The sequence below is a fragment of the Mobula birostris genome, chromosome 11, assembly GCF_030028105.1.
Source record: "Mobula birostris isolate sMobBir1 chromosome 11, sMobBir1.hap1, whole genome shotgun sequence".
Lineage (NCBI taxonomy): Eukaryota > Metazoa > Chordata > Chondrichthyes > Myliobatiformes > Myliobatidae > Mobula > Mobula birostris.
In genome coordinates, this window is record NC_092380.1 from 18,775,034 (window position 1) to 18,799,462 (window position 24,429).

The following is a 24,429-nucleotide window of genomic DNA, read 5'->3' on the forward strand; positions in this document are numbered from 1 at the left end:
GTTCTCTCTTGCAGCCGGATGTTCACCCTGGGAATTGTTGGGCATTCAAAGGCTCGCAAGGCTTTGTTGTCATTCAGCTTGCTGCTCGAATCAGGCCCACAGCCTTTACCCTAGAGCACATTCCAAGGTCAATTGCTCTCCTTGGCTCAACCAGCAGCGCCCCTCGCGACTTCTCAGTTTTTGTAAGTGAAACGTGTCGAATATGAGTGCACTCTTCAGTATGCTGCTGAACAAAGTGAGGTATTTGCGGACATTGGGTTCAATGTTCAATGTCACACAACGGACATCATTGGCATGGGTTCTGGTAAACATTAACAAGCTCCAGGATAAATTACACTCTACAGTCTAGGATATGAATTCTGGAAGGGTCCAGAGCACAGCTTTTCACATAGTGCAGTGGTCCAGAAGCAAAATGCTGGCAATATAATTCAGGTTCTGACATTACAGTGTTCCAGTATAGAGCAACTTGTTGCTGGTAACTCCACTGAATTTCATCAGCCTCATTTAGATAGATAGATATACTTCATTGATCCCGAGGGAAATTGGGTTTTGTTACAGTTGCACCAACCAAGAATAGAGTATAAATATAGCAATATAAAACTATAAATAAGTAATAATATGTAAATTATGCCAGATGGAAATAAGTCCAAGACCAGCCTGTTGGCTCAGGGTGTCTGACCCTCCAAGGGAGGAGTTGTAAAGTTTGATGGCCACAGGCAGGAATGACTTCCTATGACGCTCAGTGTTGCATCTCGGTGGAATGAGTCTCTGGCTGAATGTACTCCTGTGTCCACCCAGTACATTATGTAGTGGATGGGAGACATTGTCCAAGATGGCATGCAACTTGGACAGCATCCTCTTTTCAGACACCACAGTCAGAGAGTCCAGTTCCATCCCCACAACATCACTGGCCTTGCGAATGAGTTTGTTGATTCTGTTGGTGTCTGCATATTTGGGATTACATACTTGATTATGATACCACCTTATTCTCTAATGCACACACAGATCTTAGTGCTATACTGTTTGATATACACCACAGCCCTCTAATGTTAAACTCTGTTATAAGAGCATCCTTTTTTATATCCATCATTCCCAACTTCATGCACTCTTTTATATCCTATGGACAATAATGAACAGTAGATGAGCAGCCTCAATCAACGGATGAGATGAAAGCTCTGTATTGATGCCATGTGTTTTCTTGAATGGTGGTGAACTAGAAATGAGAATTACTTGTTTCCATTCTGGGTCTATGGGTATAGAAGTGGCTAATGAGACCTATGTGGGATATGCCAACTATACCACAGATAAGGCAGAAAGTGTGTGATGAGGCAACAGGTAGGGGAAGGTGGTATGTGTGTTCCTTCCACCATTCACAAAGGATTTCTTTGTGTTCCAGCAACATGAACTTGAGATTCTCAAAACTATCCTGAATGCTCCCTGCATTGAGTGTTTGCGGGCCAGAGGTCCCCAGTGGGAAAGTTGCAGTTTTCTAAGTTGGCTTTGAGAAATACTTGAACCTTTTCTGCCCATCTGCTGATCTCTTGCTGTGAAATGATTAGAGTACAAGAGTTGAGATGCCATATTACAGTCATACAACACATGGGTTAGGTTACTCTTGGAGTACTGCTTTGTTCAGGTCACGAAACAGTAGGAAGGACATAAATAAGATTGAAAAAGTGCAGAAAAGATTCACAAGGCCGTTGACTCAGGACAAAGCACCATCCTGAACATTCACACCCTCCATCACTGGTAACAGTAGCCACTCTATGTGCCATATATAAAATGTGCTAGTTATTTTCACAGGTTACTCTGTAGCACCTTCCAAAGTATGAGCTCATTTACCAGGCAGCACAAGAGCAGCAAGCTCATGGAAAAACCACAATGTGGGTTCCCCTTCAAGTTGAATAACATCTTGACTTAGAAATGTATTGCTGCTCCTCTACCTCCAGGTGTAAAGGCTGATTTATGCTTGTGCGTCAAATGGACGCCGTAACCTACGCAAGTGGCCTATGCGCGTTGAGTATTTATACTTGTGCGTTGGTGTGTCTGCATCGCTCAGCAATTCGGGCACCTCGCACATGAGCACACACCTGCCTGTGCAAGGCTTCATTATCATGGTAGTCTTTCTAGGGGTAAACAAGTTTAAAGCGAGGGTCTTTTTTCGTAAAAGCGAAATGTGTCCTCCATAATTTCGGAGGTCTGTAAAGTTTTATAGAAAGCATTGCAGCCAGAGCTCCTTCCCTGCCTTTCAGTCGCCCAGTGGGAAGCTATTGCAGCGTAGGAGAAAATGCGATGCTGCCAAGCGGACCAATCACAGTTGTTGCAGGTTGCGGTCTGCATTGCTGCAACACATAGTTACATTTTGGGAGAGTTGGGTGGCAGGCTACGGCATAGGGATCCGCGTAGGCACTGTGTAGGGTTCGCGGATACTCCGTACCTACGGCATCCATTTGACACAGAAGTATAAATCAGCCTTAACTCTTGGAACACCCTTCAATGTCAAGGGAAGGACTGAAGATGACAGCTCACCATCATCTTGGGGGCAATAATTTGCTGAGCATATCCATAATAAAATTTTTAAAAATACCCCATCCCTCTATATATATATATATATATAAAAAACAAGGAATTAGAGCAGGACACTATTCAGACCTTTAAACCTTCTCCAACTTTCAGAATCATATTTATTATCACTGGCATATGTCATGAAATTTGTTATGCAACAGCAGTACATTGTAACACAATTAAAAAATGAAATGTACAGTATATGCTAAATTAATAGTGCAAAAAGAGGGGGGGAAAGTAGTGAGGTAGTGTTCGTGGGTTCAACGTCTATTTGAGAATCAGATGGCAGAGGGGAAGAAGCTGTTCTGAATCACTGTGTGTGTGCCTTCAGGCTCCTGTACCTCCTACCTGATGGTAGCAATGAGAAGAGGGCATGTCTTGTGTGATGGGGGTCCTTAATGATGGGCGCCACCTCTTAGAGGCATCGCTCCTTGAGGATGTCCTGGATGCTGGGGAGGGGTAGTGCTCATAATCGCGCTGACTGGGTTTACAGTGCTGTGCAGTTCATTTTGATCTTGTGCAGTGCCCCCACCCCATACCAAACAGCGATGCAACCAATTAGAAAGCTCTCCACGTTACATGTGTATAAATTAGCGAGTGTCTTTGGTGACATACTAAATCTTCTCAAACTCCTAATGAGATATAGCCGCTTTTGTGCCTTCTTTGTGACTGCATCAATATGCTTAGGCCTAGGATAGATCCTCAGATGTTGACAGCCTGGAACATGAAATTGCTCACTCTTCCGGGGCGCTTAGGTGTGACTCGAGTAGCAGCAGTACTCTCAATGGATATGATTAAATATTCCCGTTTCAGCCTGATACAACTAAAAAGCACAACTGCTTCCAAGGTCAATACAGTCAACAAAATGTATTAATGCGTTTAAACGAACTATCGCTGCTTAAAACTGACAGAAACAACACCGATTGTGGTCGGAAGCACCCATGGAGGAAGTACGGGTGCAGTGTGGGGTTACAAGTGCGTTTAAGGAAATGGGGTTTTAAACTCCCTATAACAACTATCTTGCTGACAAACATGCAGTCTCTGGTGAATAAAATCGATGATCAGAGCTAGGGTGCTGAATCAGAGGGACATTAGAACCACGTTTCATGGAATCCTGATTAACCCCTTCTGTACTGGATGCAGCCTAACGCCTTCACCATTGTTTTGGGAGATTTTAACCAGGCCATTCTGAAAAAATCACTAAGCAATTACCGTCAACAGATCACTTACAATACCAGAGGAAACAACACACTGGATCATTGCTACACCACCATTAAGAATGCCTACCATGCTATTCCACGCGATCACTTGGCTGTACTTCTACTCCTTGAGTGTAGACAGAGACTGAAGACTGCAGCACCAGTAGTGAGGACCAAGAAGGTATGGACAAGGGAAGCACAGGAGTGCCTACAGGACTGCTTTGAATCGGTGGACTGGATTGTATTCGGGGATTCATCTTTGAACCTGTATGAGTATGCTGCAGTTGTTACCGACTTCATTAAAACTTGTGTGGCTGAGTGTGTGCTTACAAAGACTTACTGTACACTCCCAAACAAAGACCTACTGTACATTCCCAAACCAAAAGCCGTGGATGAACCAGGAAGTACATCATCTGCTGAAGGCTAGATCTGTGGCATTCAAGTCTGGCAGACTATACCAGAAAACCAGGTATGATTTGTGGAGGGCTATTTCAAGGGCGAAGAGACAATTTTGAACGAGGTTAGAGGTGACATCGGATGTACGGAACTTTGGCAGGGACTGCAAGACATTACTTCCTACAAAGCGAAACCCAATAGCATGAATGGCAGCGATGCTTCACTACCAGATGAACTCAACACCTATGCCCACTTTGAAAGGGAGAGCACAGCTACAGCTGTGAAAATCCCTGCTGCACCTGATGATCCTGTGATCTCTGTCTCAGGGACCGATGTTAGCCTGTCTTTGAAGAGAGTAAACCATCGCAAGGCAGAAGGTCCCGATGGAGTACCTGGTAAGGCTCTGAAGACCTGTGCCAACCAACTAGTGGGAGTATTCAAGGACATTTTCAACCTCTCACTGCTATGGGCAGAAGTTCTCACTTGCTTCAAAAAAGGCAACAATTATACTAGTGCCTAAGAAGAATAATGTGAGCTGCCTTACTGACTATCGCACGGTAGCACTCACATTGACAGTGTTGAAATGCTTGAGAGGTTAGTCATGACTAGATTGAACTCCTGCCTCAGCAAGGACCTGGACCCATTGCAATTTGCCTATCACCAATAGGTCAATGGCAGACACAATTTCAATGGCTCCCCACGTGGCTTTAGACCACCTGGACAACACAAACGCCTGTGTCAGGATGCTGTTCATGGACTATAGCTCAACATTTAATACCATCATTCCCACTATCCTGATTGAGAAGTTGCAGAACCTGGGCCTCTGTACCTCCCTCTGCAGTTGGATTCTCGACTTCCTAACCGGAAGACCACAATCTGTGTGGATTGGTGATAACATATCCTCCTCGCTGACGATCAACACTGGTACACTTCAGGGGTGTATGCTTAGTCCATGGCTCTACTCTCTAAATACGCATGACTGTGTGGCTAGGCATAGCTCAAATACCATCTATACATTTGCTGACAATACAACTGCTGTTGGTATGCCAACTAGTGGAGTGGTGCCACAGCAACAACCTGGCGCTCAACGTCAGAAAGACAAAAGAGCTGACTGTGGAGTTCAGGAAGGGTAAGACGAAGGAACACATACCAATCCTCGTAGAGGAATCAGAAGTGGAGAGAGTGAGCAGTTTCAAGTTCCTGGGTGTCAAGATCTCTGTGAGGATCTAATATGGTCCCAACATATCGATGCAGTTATAAAGAAGGCAAGACAGTGGCTATACTTCATTAGGAGTTTGAAGAGATTTGGAACGTTGACAAGTGCACTCAAAAACTTCTTTAGATGTACCGTGGAGAGCATTCTGACAGGCTGCATCACTGTCTGGTATGGGTGGTGGGGGGATGCTACTGCACAAGACCAAAAGAAGCTGCAGAGGGTTTTAAACCTAGTCAGCTCCATCTTGGGTACTAGCCTACAAAGTATCCAGGACATCTTCAGGGAGCGGTGTCTCAGAAAGGTGTCATTCATTATTAAGGACCTCCAGCACCCAGGGCATGCCCTTTTCTCACTGTTGCTGTCAGGTAGGAGGTACAGAAGCCTGAAGGCACACACTCAGCGATTCAGGAACAGCTCTTGCCCTCTGTCATCTGATTCAATGTCCATGTGGACATTGAACCCTTGGACACTACCTCACTTTTTTTTAATATGAAGTATTTCTGTTTGCACATTTTTTAATCTATTCATAATATGTATACTGTAATCGATTTACTTATTATTAAGGTTGATGCTGTGGTTAAGAAGGCATACGGTGGGCTGGCTGGTGGTGCAATGACATCGGCGCCGGACCCAGGAGCAGAGGTTCCTGGGTTCGAAACCAGTTGGGTTCGCTCCCGAGTATGCTTTCCATTCGTACCGGGTAAAATAAAGGGAAAATACTGTGAAAATGTCCGTGTGAGGAGTGGTGCGCCACATAGTCTCTCTCTCGCTCCGCGCCTTGTAAAAAAAAGCCATGGAGAGAAAAGATATCATCATGGACACACGCACAGACACGCACGCACATGCACAGACTCGCATGCATGCAGGCACACACCAAAAAAAAGCCATACGGTGTATTGGCCTTCATTAATCGTGGAATTGGATTTAGGAGCCGAGAGGTAATGTTGTAGCTATATAGGACACTGGTCAGACCCCACTTGGAGTACTGTGCTCAGTTCTGGTCTCCTCACTACAGGAAGGATGTGGAAACTATTGAAAGGGTGCAGAGGAAATTTACAAAGATGTTGCCTGGATTGGGGAGCATGCCTTATGGAAACAGGTTGAGTGAACTCGGCCTTTTCTCCTTGGAGCGACAGAGGATGAGATGACCTGATAGAGGTGTATAAGATGATGAGAGGCATTGATCGTGTGGATAGTCAGAGGCTTCTTCCCTGGGCTGAAATGGTTGCCACAAGAGGACACAGGTTTAAGGTGCTTGGGAGTAGGTACAGAGGTGACGTCAGGGGTAAGTTCTTTAACTCAGAGTGGTGAGTGCATGGAATGGGCTGCTGGCAACGGTGTTGGAGGCGGATACAGTAGGGTCTTTTAAGAGACTTTTGGATAGGTACATGGAGCTTAGAAAAATAGAGGGCTATGGGGAAGTCTAGTAATTTCTAAGGTAGGGACATGTTCGGCACAGCTTTGTGGGCCGAAGGGCCTGTATTGTGCTGTAAGTTTTCTATGTTTCTATTATTGTTTATTTTATTTTATTCCCTCTTCTATATTGTGTAATGCATTGAACTGCTGCTGCTAAGTTAACAAATTTCACATTACATGCTGGTGATAATAAACCTGATTCTGATTCTTTCCACTCGTCCCTCTGTGAGTACTGGTGTGTTCCCTTGTCCTATCCTTTGAGGTCCACAATCAATTCTTTGGTCTTGCTGACTTTGAATGCAAGTTTGTTGCTACGGCACCAGTTGATCTACCTCACTCTTGTACGCCGCCTTGTCACCAATTGAAATTCTCCCTACAATAGTTGTGTCATCTGCAAATTTATAGATGGCATCTGAGCTATGCCTAGCCCCACAGTATTGGATGTAGAGAGAGAGAGAAAACAGTGGGCTAAACACACATCCTTGAGATATGCCAGTGTTGATTGTCGGAGAGTTGGAGATGTTATTTCCAATCTGCACAGACTGTGGTCTTCCAGTGAGGAAGTGGAGAATCCAATTGCAGAGGGAGATTTTGAGGCCCAGGTTTTGGAGCTTTTTGATCAGAACTATAGGACTGATTGTGTTAAAACGCTGAGCTGTAGTCAATAAACAGCAACCTGACGTAAGTATTAGTACTGCCCAGATGATCTAAGGCCACATGAAGAGCCATTGTGATTGCATCCACTGTAGACCTATTGTGGTGATGGGCAAATTGCAGTACTTGCTTTGGCAGGAGTTGGTCCTATCAAAGTACTTCATCACTGTAAATGTGAGTGCTAATGGGTGATTAGTCCATATTCATTACCCCTGATCCCCTAAAGTTTTGATTACTACAATGCTGAGACATGCTAAAAGCTTTGGTTGTCAGCTACAACTGATGTTTGTGGTAAAAGGGCTAGTAAACTTTGGGTTTGCCTTTTTCCAGAGCATGCTTTTGAGTAAATCAATTTGAGGCATTGTATTTCCCAGTTCTGCACTTTCCTCCAGCTCAAATAAAATGCTTTTTTTATCAATATACCCCCATCTTATTTTCATCTGGCATAGTTTGCATATTGTTGTTTGATTGTTTGTGGTTTTTGTATTGCTATATTTATGTTCTATTCTTGGTTGGTGCAGCTGTAACGAAACTCAATTTCCCTCGGGATCAATGAAGTATGTCTATGTCTATCTTTGACTAATTTTTCTCGTCACTGATTAAATATTCAGCACTCAGGTTGAGTTGAACTTCACAATCGTAAGTAGCAACACAGCAGTACATGACGTTATAAATGGCTCAGTGCCTACATTCCAGATCATAACTATTCCTAGTTAAATCTGTAGAAGCTTGTACAGTTGACTGAAAGCAAAGAATTGCAAATGCTGGAAACCTTGATATTGAACCAGAAAGATTTGGAGATACTAAGTGGATCAGACAGCACCCGTAAAGGAAAAAAAACACAGCTGATGTTCCAGCTCAGTAACCTTTCATCAGTTAATTCTGCATTGAATTTGGTTTCTAGATTTCGCAGCACTGGCTTCCATTGTACCTCCCGTACTGAACTACTTCAGCAGCGAGTACAATATAGATTTTGTTCTTTTGTAAATGAAGCCACAAATAAACCAATAATCTGGACGTGCTCCTGAGACCAAGCTCCATGCTACGTGTGTTGGACGTGTCCACTTCATTCAGTTTGCTTGTGTTACAGATTCACTTCATAATAAACAAGCTGGTGAGATTGTTCTGTTTGAAACATTTAGGGAACTAATTCTGTTTCAAATAAAATGACTTTTTTTTTCTAAATTTTTAAAAAATATTTTAGAGTAACAAGACAGAACAGGCCCTTCCCGTCCAATGACCTGCGCTGCCCAGCAGCCCACCTATTTAACCCTAGCTTAATCCCAGGACAATTTACAATGACCAATTAACCCACTAAATTGAGTGTCTTTGGACTGTAGGAGGAAACCAGAGCACCCCAAGGAAAGCCATGCAGTCATGGGGAGAAGGTACAAACTCCTTAGAGACTGCATTGGAATTGAACTCTGATCTCTGACACCCCCCCCCCAAGATGTAATAGTGGTGTCCCCATGGTTTATATTCAATAAAGTTTTTTTTTTTTTTTTTTACAAACAAGAGTGAAAGCCCTGCTGTTCTCATTTGCCTGATATAATTGTTGGACCAACTTGGGAGGGGAAATTTCTGGGTGCAGCTGTTACTGTCTGGAGCAGAATATTGTTGATTTTGCTTGTTTACAGGGCTTAGATGATGAGGATCGGGATGAAGGGTTCCTGTTTGGACAGTACACCTATAACCAAGAAGCGGATTCAATCCAGACATTCCAGGTGCAGGTATGAACATGCAGAAAGGACCATTGGTTCTTTGCTAAAATAATCCTATCACCTTGTTCATGCTTTTATTTTCATATGTCTTGAATATACTTTATACTTTATTGTTGCCAAACAATTGATACTAGAGTGTATAATCATTACAGCGATATTTGATTCTGCACTTTGCGCTCCCTGGAGTACAAACCAATAGTAAATATTAAAAATTTAAATTATAAATCATAAATAGAAAATAGAAAAGGGAAAGTAAGGTAGTGCAAAAAAACCGAGAGGCAGGTCCGTATATTTGAAGGGTACGGCCCAGGTCCGGGTCAGGATCCGTTCAGCAGTCTTAACACAGTTGGAAAGAAGCTGTTCCCAAATCTGGCCTTACGAGTCTTCAAGCTCCTGAGCCTTCTCCTGGAGGGAAGAGGGACGAAAAGTGTGTTGGCTGGGTGGGTCGTGTCCTTGATTATCCTGGCAGCACTGCTCCGACAGTGTGCGGTGTAAAGCGAGTCCATGGACGGGAGATTGGATTGTGTGATGTGCTGGGCTGTGTTCACGATCTTTTGCAGCTTCTTCTGGTCTTGTACAGGACAACTTCCATACCGGGTTGTGATGCACCCAAGAAGAATGCTTTCTACGGTGCATCTATAAAAATTAGTGAGGGTTTTAGGGGACAGGCCAAATTTCTTTAGCTTTCTCAGGAAGTAAAGGCACTGGTGGGCCTTCTTGGCAGTGAACTCTGCTTGGTTGGACCAAGTCAGGTCATTTGTGATATTGACCCCAAGGAACTTAAAGCTTTTGACCTATTCCACTTGCGCACCACTGATGTAAATAGGGTCGTGCGGTCCGCTACTCCTTCTGAAGTCAACAACCAATTCCTTCGTCTTGCTGATGTTGAGAGATATTTATCTATCTATTCCTAAAACATGCTCCTCAATATAGTAACTGGTAGTTGTTTTCTGACAAGTGACAATATCTGACCATCGGCTTGCTCTAGTGTTTAAGCTGTAATTTCAATCTTTACCTAGATTTTGTCACTTCAGACATTTTTACTTCAGTCAGTCTTTGCAGAAGGTCAAACTGATGTATTCCAGTAAGCGGGAACACGGTAACAAAGATTAATCGCGTGTTCAATGTGCTGCCACTGGACGTTTTCTAGTTGGTTACAGAAGACAACTGGATTTATGGCTGATCTACTTGTTGTAGTTGCTGGTCACAAACCAGTTAAACCCAACCAAAGTACAGGTTTTGATATTACAACTACTTAGTCACACCAATTGCCACAAAGCAAACGTTGGAGCACAGTGTCACCCAACCACCCCAGTCAGTTGCCACAAAGCAAGCTGTAGAGCATAGTGTCTCCCCCACCCATGATGCTACAAGAAGCAATAGCTTTGCTTTTCCCTTATTATCAATGCTGTATAGTCTTAAAAGAATGTCCTGGATTCCATGTAAAACACTGAAAATGGGCTACTAACATGTCAATTGTAAATTTGGTCTGCAGCTAAGCCCCGACCACATCCCAAAGCCCTGCCTTGTATCTGCACATATGTTTGTACTCTAGCACAGGTTCCCTGATTTGATGCCTTGTCTTTTATTCTTCCTTTTGACTTGTAGAATGAAGATCTTGCAGCCTACCAAGTCATTGAACTGAGGGTGAATAGCAACTGGGGTCATCCTGAATACACCTGCCTCTACCGATTCCGTGTCCATGGAGAGCCAGTGATGTAACTCCAGCAGTCTGCCATCCTGCATCCTACAGCCCTTCATCGACCTGGCCAGGTTTTACTTAATGCACATCTGAAGCTTCAGTGCTGGCGATTGCTCTAACTGCTGCCCAATCTCTGCTATGTTGCTTATTGCAAATAAAAAAAAAAAAGCCCATTTTACAGGAAGGAAATACAGAGGTACTTAGTGGAATGTATTGAAAAGAAACACTCAGTTTCAAGATTGTGAATATCCTAAGCCATGAATAATGTGGAGAAGTGATTGGAAGAAATCTATTGTGTGCCATTATTTATGATGCACTGTTCATGAAATTTTACCCTATCACATTGCACCTTTCAGATTGAATTTCCACCTGTTCATCCCAATGGAAAAGTTTGAGCATGTATTTTTATTATGGATTTTGAACACATGCAATGGTTTTAAACCTCTTGTACTGGACATTAAAGTAATTCCATAACATTGATTCAAAGTTGATTTCCTATCAACTGCAGCAATGAAATACAAGGAAACACTGGCAAACAAAGTTTCACTTTTTTTTAAGAAAGAGGCATCTGGGCTTTTCCTCTTTCGTAAATAGCCATTAACTTCTGCTGGGTATATAGTTTGCAAACGGTAGAATATTTGTATTTGCTGGAAGAAATGTTATCATGCACCCGACTGAAATTCTAATACCATTCCCACGCACATTCCAGCCAGTGGATGGACCAGTGCGGGCATTGTGTCTGTCAGGAATAAACTGTTACCATGCTGTGGGAACACTCATTCTGATCAAGCGTCCAATTGCACTGCCATTAAATCGGTACTATTTTAACTAAAATTAATAATTTTCAGAAGCTGTTGGTTGACATAAATCTACCCCACCTCACAGACCTTTAACAAGAATATTATGCAAGCTTGTCAGCGCAATACACAAAAACCTCTTGGCTTGGTGTAGAATTTAGAAGAATGCCAACATTCGCAGGAATTTTGGGAATCTTTATAAGAATTCTAATTCCTGCTATTCAGATGGCCTGGATGAACCAAGATTAATCACTGTCTGAAAATCCACATTGCTTTTGTTTGTGTATGTGCATAGGAAGTGAACAAAACTGGTAAGATTGTCCATTGCTAGCTGCTTTAACAGACACACTTATCTGGACTGGAGTTCTTCACCAAATTACCTGCTTTCATGGTTACTTTCCAGAATATAACTCTGACAAATTACCAACCTTTTACTGATTTTTATTTTGAGCTGATCAGTTACTTAATTTCTTGCATTTTCTATTAAGATTCTAATTGCCCATTCAGTTATGTAACCACAGTTCTACTGCTGTTGAGGATTCATGGTCCCGTACACAGGACCATTACACTGCCCAGTAAAGTTTTTCCAAAATCTGCATCTTTCTCTTGGCATCAGCTAGGGTGTGGTGGGTTTCTGTTGAACTTGTTACTTAGTGGTTCAATTACTAAACAAGTCAGAATAGCAAGCCCTTTGTTACAGTTTGGGACAAGATGTTTTGGCTGTTTCTGCATTTGTAAAAGTTTTCTTTGTGCTTGGCTCACCCACCATAAAGGTTAACAATCAGTTTATCTTTGGCAACTAATTAATTTCCTCAAATATCCAGTTGATTGCTGAAGCACTCAGAATTTCAAAGCAAGATGCAGAAAGGGCTAATTTCCCATTTTTGAATTCATGGTCAAAGTATTTATTATTATTCTTGTACCAAAAAAAAAATGAAATCCAGTATTAATGGTTCAATGACTGGATTTGTTTGAAGACGCATTTGCTTCATTAATTCCTCTCTGGAAGGAAATCTTTCTATCCCTTGTGTGTACTGTATGTCCATGACAATTTGGTATATACTCTGACTCTTAATTGTCCTCTGTAATGGCTTAGCAATCGAGACTTGCCAAATCATGAATGAGTGATCAAAAAAAAATATGGTTCAACACCATCTTGATGACAATTGAGGAAAGGTTATAAACTTTCATCGTGTCACCGACTCCTATCTGGACTGATCTAAATCGTTATAGATGCAAGGTCTTGTTTACTGAAGTTTAACCACAGAGAGTAGGCCCCGCCAGTTATTCCCCAATGTTAAAAATGATATTTCATCATAGCCCGTGGACACATTCACTCTATGCATTTGACCTGCAATACTCTTCCAATGTTGACTTCCACTGGAGTTCCAAAAATTCAAATAAAAGGATATATCTTTTTCTTGTATTGTTGAGCAAAAGTAACATGTTGGGGAAAATATTGAGGGGTTCAGCTTCCACTAACCAATGTTAATTGTGACATTACATAAGAGGATGTCTACAAATCTTGTTTCATTCGGGCATTTGATATTGTAAAGATTTTTATGATTTACTATCGTGTACAATGGAGGGATTTTTAAAGTGGGATTATGAAATCAATGATAGTTTTGAATTTTTTTCCAGACCTGCATATTTGTACAGTGTGTGACATTCAATGTATTAGATTCTGAAGTGCAATACTCAGTGCAGTTAAAGTATACTTATTTTATATTTATTATTTAACATTGTTATCTTGAGTTTTCATTATTTTAAAACCAGTATTTCTGGAAACATTTCAGGAAAAGAGGAAAAAAAGCAAGTCAATTCAATTGTTTATAAGCAAGTACTAAAGGAAAAGCAAAAAAAAATCTTAAAACTGTAATGATTAGACTTAGTAGGATCAACAGAGAAAATTTTTTCAGTTAATGACTTTTCATTAGAAATGTTAACTGTTTTACCCCAGCATAGATCCTACCAGACCCGAGTGCTTCCAGTATTGTCTTTATTTAGAGTACTAATAGAAACGTAAGCATGCTCTCCACTGCCATGATATGTGCTCATCGCCAATATTGAATAGGGTTTGTAGATCAACAGGAAACATCGTGCTGCCTTTCAATTTCTTTTATAAAATTTCATCTAAATGATAAGTTTGTCTCTGGCAAAACCAGAATTTATGGACATCCCTATTTGCCCTAGAGAAGGCACTGACGAGGTACCAACTTCTCTCTCTGCATTCCTGGGGAAGCTGCTCTCAGTTCCTGCTGAACAGGATTTACAACATTTAAATTTAGGGATGATGTACTTCTGTCGGAATGGTGTACGAGTTGTTATGGTGGTGTGTTCTCACATCTACACTCTTGTCCTCCGTGTTAGAGGTATTAAATATTGTCTAAGTAGCCTGTGTGAGTAATTGTAATTTGTTTTGTTGATGATACAGACTGCAGCTACAGTGTGTTGTTGGTAGAGACAATGATACAGCATGATACTTTGTCATTGGTGTTGAACGTTCTGTGTTGTTGGAGCTGCACATGCAAATTTATGGGGATTATTCCATCATGCTGCTGAATTATAAATGGTGTCAGGCGGTGAGGCACTTGGTGCAGGACTGTCAATCTACCTGCTGTTTGTCTGGTATCTCCCATATCAGCCAGTGCTTGCACGCAACCTTTTTTTTTGCTCTGTGCAGGTGTGGATTGTTTCATCGGCGGAGGAACTGCAAATGGAAGTAAACGCTATACAATCATTTGTTTACTCATACTTCTGATCTTATCATGGAAAGTCAGTCATTGATGAGATAGTTAAAATAGTTGGGCCTTGCAGACGGCGCACTAATGTTTAACGAAGTATGAGATGTGCTAAACTAAATTTGATCTCTAGGAAGCATCTTGGACGATGTTACTACATTAAAAGTACTATTCAGGTGGGAGTGGTAATTATAAACTAGAAGGACAAGATGTGTTTTAGCTTATAAAGAGCACTGCTGTGATCTCACCTGGTGTACTGTGTATTGGAATAAGCTCATTTAAGGAAGGTTCTTGTTAGACTGGAAGCAATTCAGAGAAGATTTATTGAACCAATGCCTAACCTGGGTTGCCCCTGAATGAGGAACAGTTGGAAAAGGAGGCTTGTATCTCCTGCAGTATTTTTCAGAGCAGGAGGAGACTTCTTTGAAACATAAATGTTCCTGAGACGTTTTCTCTCCTGAGAGAAGTTAGAATTTTGAGGATCAGGACCCTTGGGAACTCCATCCTCAAAAGGCAGAGGCAGAGTCCTGGAATATTTTTAAGGCAGAGGTAGACAACTTCCTGAAGAACAAGGCATAATGTAGATAGATGGGAATGCAAAGCTGAGGTTACTATTAGATAAGCCATGTTCTTGTTAAATTGTGGAGGAGGTTTGAGAGGTGCAGTGGCCTGTCCTGTGCCTAATTTGTATGCACATTTGTATGATCTGTAACAAATATTAAGAGCTACATGTTTCCGTAACTTAAGTCAGTTTGGTGTATTTAGTCTATTAATGACTGCAAGTTTAAATCTAATTGAATGTTGTTCTGTTCACCCAGTATGCATTTAACTTCCCTGCCAGTAAATGGAATTACCAGTGGAAGTGCTAGTGTACCAGACAAACAAATGTCATCTAACTTAATTTGATTTTTTTCTTCACAAATCAGGCAGTGATTTATAGAATTGCATGCCAGTAGCACATGATATATTTTAAGTGCTTAAAGACCTGAGTCAGTTCAAACACCAGCTGCCATGCTGACTACAAAGCTTAATTGCTCTTATACAAGATCATCAAATCACTTACATAACTGCTTTCAACATGCGTCTGCTACAAGGCCTTCCAGCTTAGTATCCATTGCTACACAGTTATATAGTTCAGAATGAAATTATACATTTCCTCAAATTTTTAACTATGGGACAGCAGCCACTTAACCTAAGTCAATTGAAGAAAGAAATCTGGCTAAAAATACATTAGGAGCTTGATGCAATTTATTCTTTTGATCCTTTTGCATCACTGTTCTGATTTGTGTTTGTCAAAATGATTTTGTTCATGGATGGGAAATGCTTCATAAACTCATGGAACAGGGAGAACAGGCTAAATTGTGAAGTAGAAATGTCTATTTAAGGAAAGTCCATTTAGAACACAAACACAGAGCTTTGAGGAAGGGTAAATGCAAAAGTAGGTACTTTCTGCAATAACATTCCCATTCAACAGACATCCAGTGTAAATCTAACATGCCACCATCATCATCATCTGAAGGTCCACATTGAAATGGTGTTTCTGGTTTACTTTCCTATAGCAGCACCTGCTTTAAGGTACCCTACCTGAGGGTCTACCTAGGCCTTTGCATGATTGTCTATTTACCTTCCTCAACAATCATGTGACAGTAATGTCCCAGTATCAAAGAGACACTGATTGAGGGTGAGGCCTTATCCTCTGCCCACACATGTAGTGCTTTACCCATGATCAGAAACGATCAACAATTTTGCCTGTTGCTAGACACAATTTACTCTGCTGTTTCTCTGAGCTTTTAGAGAAATGCAGTTCACCAACTGCACCATTAATTGCAAAACATTTTAAATTTATTTACTCTATAGTACACAAGATTCTTCCAAATTATTAAAATTAAATTGTTGCCAAGCGCTCACTAGCCATCGGAATGAAACTTAAAGTAGTTTAGGATGTTATCTTTCAGCATCATGGACTATTTTGAACACAACATTTGGACTGGAATCCTGCCATGCATTCTTGAAAATAAATTGTCGACTGGTGTACTGATTGGCAGCCTAACCAAGAAGTTTCCAATGGCCAGTGTGAAAAATGGAAGTAATGAATTGAACAAGAATTTGAGAGTTTGGTATATGCTCATTGAAGGTTGCATTCATGTGCATCCAGTATTGTACTATAGCTATCTGGAAATGATTCTTAAAGTCAGGATTTATTTCTTAAATTTATTCCATTTGATTTGTGGTTTGTTTTAAAGCTGCAATTGTCAGAAAGCATTGGGGGGTGGGGAGAGGCTGAGAACAGAGATGGAAAATTCCTCACACTTGTACATTGCTGCCATGTTAATTTCATTGTATAATCTTGTATTTTCCACTAGCATCAGTAAGATTAAGATTGGAATTTTCTAATTTTACTCTCCTTCCCCATACTAGTTATTTCCTGTGGTTATAACATAATGGAAAATGTCATAAAAACAATGTTAGTCGCCAAGTAGTCTAGCTTAAAGACCAGCAGTATTAACTGTATCTGCTATATGTATCATGAGGCAATATTTGCACTACTATGCTATTGCACTGCTCACAGGCACCTTTAAGATTCAAAAAGAACCAGCAAAATGAAATTAAACTATTGCCAGCTAATGTTAAATAATTATTGTATTGAAGTATTAATTTATTGATAGGGCTACCATCTATAGAAATGGGGACATCAAAAGATTTATTTCTTAAAATTGGTCTGCTTTTTTTAAAAAATGCTATAGTTGAAGAAGCAAGAGTCATCCATGCTGTGCAATGCAGTAGGTTTTAGCCAAAATGAATATTAAAATCACAATAGAGGAGCTAAACATTGCATTTCTCTCCCAATATGCTTAATAATATTGTTTGATTTTATTGCAACATGGATTTAATGTAATGTGATAAAATAATGCTTTGATTCCTGATAATATATACAATATTTTACTTTAAAGCTTTCAAATGAAATGCAAAACTCACAGTATTTTTTCCGTTCTGCTTATTGTTTACAATAAAAAAACAAATACACCTTGTATGTATTATAAACTCAGTTCCATTGTGATGTAACTACTTGATCAATGCAAACATTTTCTACACCACTCAAAGAGTTTTGAAAGTTATTTTTTTAATCCTTTTCTCTTAATTTACTGATGTTTTATTGTTTGCACTGCTGAGAAATAAAGCTTCAAATGCATTGAAAAGGTTGTGATACACTTCTCAATATTTAAAACTGAGAAATTGGTAGCAGGCTTTTGGTGGTAGTGCTGTGTAATTATCCAAATAAACTTGCCCAAGTTGTTGAAACTATTTTACGGGCAAGAAAGCCAGTTTCAAATCTGTTTTACTGCAGACTGAAACTAATTCTAGCTGTGTGCATTTTTCCTATCTGTGGTGGTTGGGCAGATGACTGCCACTGTTTGGCCAGTGCTATGAAATAGTGACAGCAAGTGACCTAGGTCTCATTAGTATGAACTAATAAGAGTTTTTAAAACAGTTGGCATTACAGAATCACACCAGTTTACCATTGTAACAGTCAACTAGTCATAAATACAAGAAATACCACAGGTACTGGAAATCCAGAGTAACACTCAAAATACTGGGGCAACTCTTAAGTTCCTCCCTTCACCTATCACCTGCCAGATTGTACTCCTTCCCCTCTTCCTCAGCTTCTTATTCTGTCTTCTTCCCCCTTTGCTTCCTGTCCTGATGAAGGGTGTGCCCAAAACTTTGACTGTTTATTCTTCTCCATGGATGCTGCCTGCTGAGTTCTAACAGCATTTTGAATGTTACTAATAGTCAGCTAGGCCAGACTATTCCAGTTAAATTAAATATTTGTGCTCTCCTTATTGAATGAATTGCAATATATCAACCACTGCTTAAACTAGTGAGAATTTGATATATCATTTTATTTCCAACAACTGTACATTAACAATTCTCTTATCCACAGGTACTAATCCTGTAGTCAATGTCCTCAGAAAGTTTGCTATTTTCTCCCACATTTTCAACATCCTAGGATATATTTCATCTGGGCTTGGTGATATGTACATTGGTAAAGATAATAAATCTCTGACTCTTCATTTACCACGTTTCTCCCCTATCTCACCTTAAACACCTTCACTCGTCCTCCTTCAACATACTGGTGTCATTCTCAGGGTTTGCTGAATTTCAAAGTAAATTTATTATCAAAGTACATGTAGAAACATAGAAACAACCTACAGCACAATACTGGCCCTTCGCCCCACAAAGCTGTGCCAAACATGTCCTTACCTTAGAAATTACCTAGGGTTACCCATAGCTCTCTATTTTTCTAAGCTTCATGCACTAAACCAGGAGTCTCTTAAAAGACCCAATCATATCCACCTCCACCACTGTACCCAGCAGCCCATTCGACACACTCACCACTCTGTGGGGAAAAAAAAACAACTTACCCCTGATATCTCCTCTGTACCTACTTCCAAGCACCTTAAAACTGTGCCCGTTTGTGCTAGCCATTTCAGCCCTGGGAAAAAGCCTCTGACAATCCACACAATCAATGCCTCTCATCATCTCCATCAGGTCATCTCTCATCCTCTGTCGCTCCAAAGAGAAAAGGCCAAGTTCACTCAGCCTATTCTCATAAGGCATGCTCCCCAATCTAGGCAACATCCTTGTAAATCTCCTCTATACCCTTTCTATGGTTTCCACATCTTTCCTGTAGTGAGGCAACCAGAACTGAGCACAGTACTCCAAGTGAGGTCTGACCAGGGTCCTATACAGCTGCAACATTACCTCTCAGCTCCTAAACTCAATCCCACAATTGAAGAAGGCCAATGCACCGTATGCTGCTTTAACTACAGTCAACCTGCACAGCAGCTTTGAGTGTCCTATGGACTCGGACTCCAAGATCCCTCTGATCCTCCACACTGCCGAGAGTCTTAACATTAATGCCATATTCTGCTATCATATTTGACCTGTCAAAATGAACCACCTCACACTTATCTGGGTTGAACTCCATCTGCCACTTCTCAGCCCAGTTTTGCATCCTATTGATGTCCCGCTGTAACCTCCGACAGGCACCCACACTATCCACAACACCCCCAACCTCTGTGTCATCAGCAAATTTACTGACCCATCCCTCCACTTCCTCATCCAGATCATTTATAAAACTCATAAAGAGTAGGGGTCCCAGAACAGGTCCCTGAGGCACACCCCTAGTCACTGACCTCAATGCAGAATATGACCCATCTACAACCACTCTTTGCCTATGGTGGGCAAGCCAGTTCTGGATCCACAAAGCAATGTACCCTTGGATCCCATGCCTCCTTACTTTCTCAATAAGCCTTGCATGGGGTACCTTCTCAAATGCCTTGCTTAAATCCATATACACTACATCTACTGCTCTACTTTCATCAATGTGTTTAGTCATATCCTCAAAAAATGCTGACTATTCCCAATATTATGCCTCTCCAAATGTTCATAAGTCCTTCTCAGGATCTTCTCCATCAACTTACCAACCACTGAAGTAAGACTCACTGGTCTATAATTTCCTGGGCTATCTCTACTCTCTTGAATAAGGGAACAACATCTGCAACCCTCCAATCCTCCAGAACCTCTCCTGTCCCCATTAATGATGCAAAGATCATTGGCAGAGGCTCAGCAATCTCCTCCCTCACCTCCCACAGTAGCCTGGGGTACATCTTGTCCTGTCCCGGTGACTTATCCAACTTGAAGCTTTTCAAAAGCTCCATCACATCCTCTTCCTTAATATCTACATACTCAAGCTTTTCAGTCCACCGTAAGTCATCCTTACGATCGCCAAGATCCTTTTCCATAGTGAATACTGAAGCAAAGTATTCATTAAGTACTTCTGCTATCTCCTCTGGTTCCATACACTTTTCCGCTGATTGGTCCTGTTCTCTCATGTCTTATCCTCTTGCTCTTCACATACTTGTAGAATGCCTTGGGGTTTTCCTTAATCCTGTCCACCAAGGCCTTCTCATGGCCCTTTCTGGCTCTCCTAATTTCATTCTTAAGCTCCTTCCTGCTAGCCTTATAATCTTCTAGATCTCTGTCATTACCTAGTTCTTTGAACCTTTTGTAAGCTCTTCTTTTCTTGACTAGATTTACAACAGCCTTTGTACAAACGGTACATCACGGTTCCTGTACCCTACCATCTTTTCCCTGTCTCATTGGAACGTATCTGTGCAGAACACCATGCAAATATCCCCCAAACACTTGCCACATTTCTTCCGTGCATTTCCCTGACAACATCTGTTTCCAATTTATGCTTCCAAGTTTCTGCCTGATAGCTTCATATTTCCCCTTACTCCAATGAAACACTTTCCTAACCTGGCTGTTCCTATCCCTCTCCAAAGCTATTGTAAAGGAGATCAAATTGTGATCACTATCTCCAAAATGCTCTCTTACTGAGAGATCTGACACCTGCCCAGGTTCCTTTCCCAATACCAGATCAAGTACAGCCTCTCCTCTTGAAGGCTTATCTACATATTGTGTCAAAAAAAAACCTTCCAGAACACACCTAACAAACTCCATCCCATCTAAACCCCTCGCTTTAGGGACATGCCAATCAATATTTGGGAAATTAAAATCTCCCACCACAATAACCTTGTTATTATACAATCCTGAGATTTACTTTCTTGCAGATAGTCACACAATAATTATCAACCTAAATATACACATGCATATACACTATACCTATACTATATACATACACACACATATATATACATATACATACACACACACACATACATACACACACACACACACACACACACATGTATATATAAATAAAAGCACCTCTGGATTTTCTTTGCTGAATATGTGCTTTGTTTTCCTAAATTCCCTTTCAATTTCACTCGTTTTCTTGTCTGTACTTTTTGCTGCAGTATTCTGTGTATGACAAAAAAAATTACCCTTTATCCTAGTCTCGATACACCTGGTCATCAGGTGAGTTTGATTTCAGTGGTCCTACACAATTTGTTTGGAAGAATATGATTATATTGATCTCCTTAAATCCCAAGGATAAACCAATCTTAATATTTTAGTTGTTTCCAGTCCAATTTTTCTCAATTATATCCCAGTCCAGTAAAATTGGCTGCATTCCTATTTAGGGCCTTCTAATTTATCTTTGGGTTCTTGGGCAATACCTAGGATTAGGGATGACTTTCTTATGGTCCTGTACCTTTTGAGTCTACTGTGCAAATTCTTCCAAGTTGGAGCAGTGGATACCTGATCAGGTGGTCAGTTTGTGGTGGTGTGTATTCCTGCTGCACCCGAGGTGGCAGCATATTTTATGCAGGTTTGAGGTCCAGATCTTCAAAACACTTTTCCTTAGTCAACGACTGAAAGCCATGGTGACTTTCATGATTGATAGCTGTCTTTGCTTAGAGGTGGCTTTTGAGATAAAATGGTTCAACTTTTCCAGTCTTGTCATGAATCTTCATTGTATACAATGAGCAACTTGGTAGAAACACTTTGTCCTGATCATAAAAGATCCATCCTCCTGTCTGCTTTGATGACTTGGTACTCAGTCTCCTATCATTCAAAAGTGCAAGCATTGTCTGCTTACTGCAGCTCAGTTACTGATGTTGAGAAAACTTTGGCCCTTAACCCTAATTGACAAGTTTACAATAGAGTAAATCTCTGTGTAGACTGGTACCAAGCTAGGCTATGTCACTGTTGCACTTCATCTTCAACAGACTTTCCACCCATGACACTAAGTTAAAGGTCTAATGGTAAACTTCAACTTATGGCCTCTTTCCATAACTATATTAAATCCAGCTGAATTATGATCACTTGCATGAAACTGGTTTTCCATTGACAATCCTCCTACTTGCCAAGGCCCATACCCTAAAATAAAATCCAGGACTACCTATCTTCTAATTTGATTGGCAGCACACTAAACTGTTCTCCTCAATGAAATTTATAAATACTGTACCTTCGTGGCTTTGAATTGAATGGAGATTAGATTAGAAAAGATTAAATGTAACTTTTATTCACAAGAGGAAGGGTACAGGAAGTTGAAAACTACATGCAGTAGGATGATAGGAAAATACTACATACTTATTATTAAACACATTATAACAAGGCACAATAATAAAAAAAAATCCAAGGTATTCAGGCAGTCATTGTGGTTTTGTGAAAGGGAAATAATGTTTGAGCAATTTATTGAAGAAATGACATGCTGTGAATAAAGGAAAGGGTGTGATGAATATAATTTACTTGGATTTCTAGAAGGCATTTAGTGCAGAGCCACATCAAAACTATTGAAGCTCATGATGTAATAGATAACATATCAGTGTGGATGGTGTCCTAGGCATTCATGTCAAAGACATATGCTTTGAGGAGACACTCAAAGTTCTCCTAGAAATGGATAGGGCAATTTCAGGTTGAGATCTTCAGATGAATGGTCTCAGAATCAGGGTTAATATCACTGGTTTATGTTGAAAAATTTGTTAACTTAGCAGCAGCACAGCAATGCATACATGATAATATAGAAAAATAAATAAGTAAATCAATTAAAATATATGCATACTAACACAGAGATAATAAAAAAAGTGAGGTAGTGTTCATGGGTTCAATGTCTATTTAGGAATTGGATGGCAGAGGGGAAGAAGCTGTTCCTGAATCATTGAGTGTGAGCCTTCAGGCTCCTGTACCTCCTTCCTGATGGTAGCAATGAGAAAAGGGCATGTCCTGAGTAGTGGGGAATCCTTAATAATGGATGCTGCCGTTCTCAGGCACTGCACCTTGAAGATGTCTTGGATAGTACGGAGTCTAGTACCCAAGATGGAGCTGTCTAATTTAGAACCTCTGTAGCTTCTTTCGATCCTGTGCAGTAGCACGCGCCGCCCCCGCCCATACCAGACAGTGATGCAGCCTTTCAGAATGCTCTCCGCAGTACATGTGGAGAAGTTTGAGTGTTTTAGGTGACAAACCAAATCTCCTCAAACTCCTAATGAAATATGGCTGCTGTCTTGCCTTCTTTATCGTTGCATCAATATGTTGGGACCAGGTTAGATCCTCAGTGATCTTGACACCTAGGAACTTGAAATTGCTCACCCTCTCCACTTCTGATCCCTCTATGAGGATTGGTTGGTGTTCCCTCATCCTACCCTTCTGAAGTCCACAATCAATTCTTTGGTCTTACTGACGTTGAGTGCGAGGTTGTTGCTGCAACGCCACTCCACTAGCTGGCATATCTCACTCCTGTACACCCTGTCATCTCCATCTGAGATTCTGCCAACTATGGTAGTAGCATCAGGAAATTTATAGATGGCATTTGAGCAAGACCTAGCCACACAGTAATGGGTATAGGGGGAGTAGACTAAGTACAACTAAGTCAACTAAGCACACATCCCTGAGGTGCACCAAGGTTGATAGTCAGCGAAGAGGAGATATTATTACCAATCCACACAGACTGTGGTCTTCCAGTTAGGAAGTTGAGGATCCAATTGCAGGGGGAGGTACAGTGGCCTAGGTTTTGTAGCTTCTCACTCAGGACTGTAGGAATGATAGTGTTAAATGCTGAGCTATAGTCAGTGAACAGCATCCTGACATAGGTGTCTGTATTGTTCAGGTGATCCAAGGCTGTGTGAAGAGCCATTGAGGTTGCATCTGCCATAGATCTATTGTGGTGATAAGCAAATTGTAGTGGGTCCAGGTCCTTGCTAAGGCAGGAGTTGATTCTAGCCATGACTAACCTCTCAAAGCATTTCATCACCATAGATATGACTGCTACTGGATGATATTATGATCCCTAATATCAATGTCAGCCCTTATATCAATCGTCCATTTCTTTCTAGATGCTGTCCAACCCACTGAGTTCATTCAGCTTTTTGTGTTGCTCCAGATTAGAAGATCTACAGTCTCTTATATTTCAAAGTGTTCCACCTAGCACCAACCATCTCTCCATTCTTTTTGAGCTCTCATTGGGTGGATGCTTGGGCCACAGATACCCAATGCCTTGTCAATTCAGCAGCAATTAAAAATGGACAAAAGGTGCTGGCATTACTAGTGATATT

At 41.0% G+C, this 24,429-nt stretch overlaps 1 protein-coding gene across 4 annotated transcripts in view; it reads left to right on the top strand.

The window, feature by feature from the left end:
* The window catches only part of sun2 (Sad1 and UNC84 domain containing 2), a 101,239-nt gene extending 83,635 nt beyond the window's left edge, over positions 1–17,604 (top strand). For all 4 annotated transcript variants that reach the window (XM_072271834.1, XM_072271830.1, XM_072271831.1 and 1 more), the window contains 3 exons: positions 15–182; positions 9,084–9,176; positions 10,776–17,604. In XM_072271834.1, coding sequence (XP_072127935.1) covers positions 15–182; positions 9,084–9,176; positions 10,776–10,889 — 375 coding nt within the window. In that variant the 3' untranslated portion in view covers positions 10,890–17,604. The remainder of the gene's footprint in view (positions 1–14; positions 183–9,083; positions 9,177–10,775) is intronic.
* Positions 17,605–24,429: the final 6,825 nt, after the last annotated feature.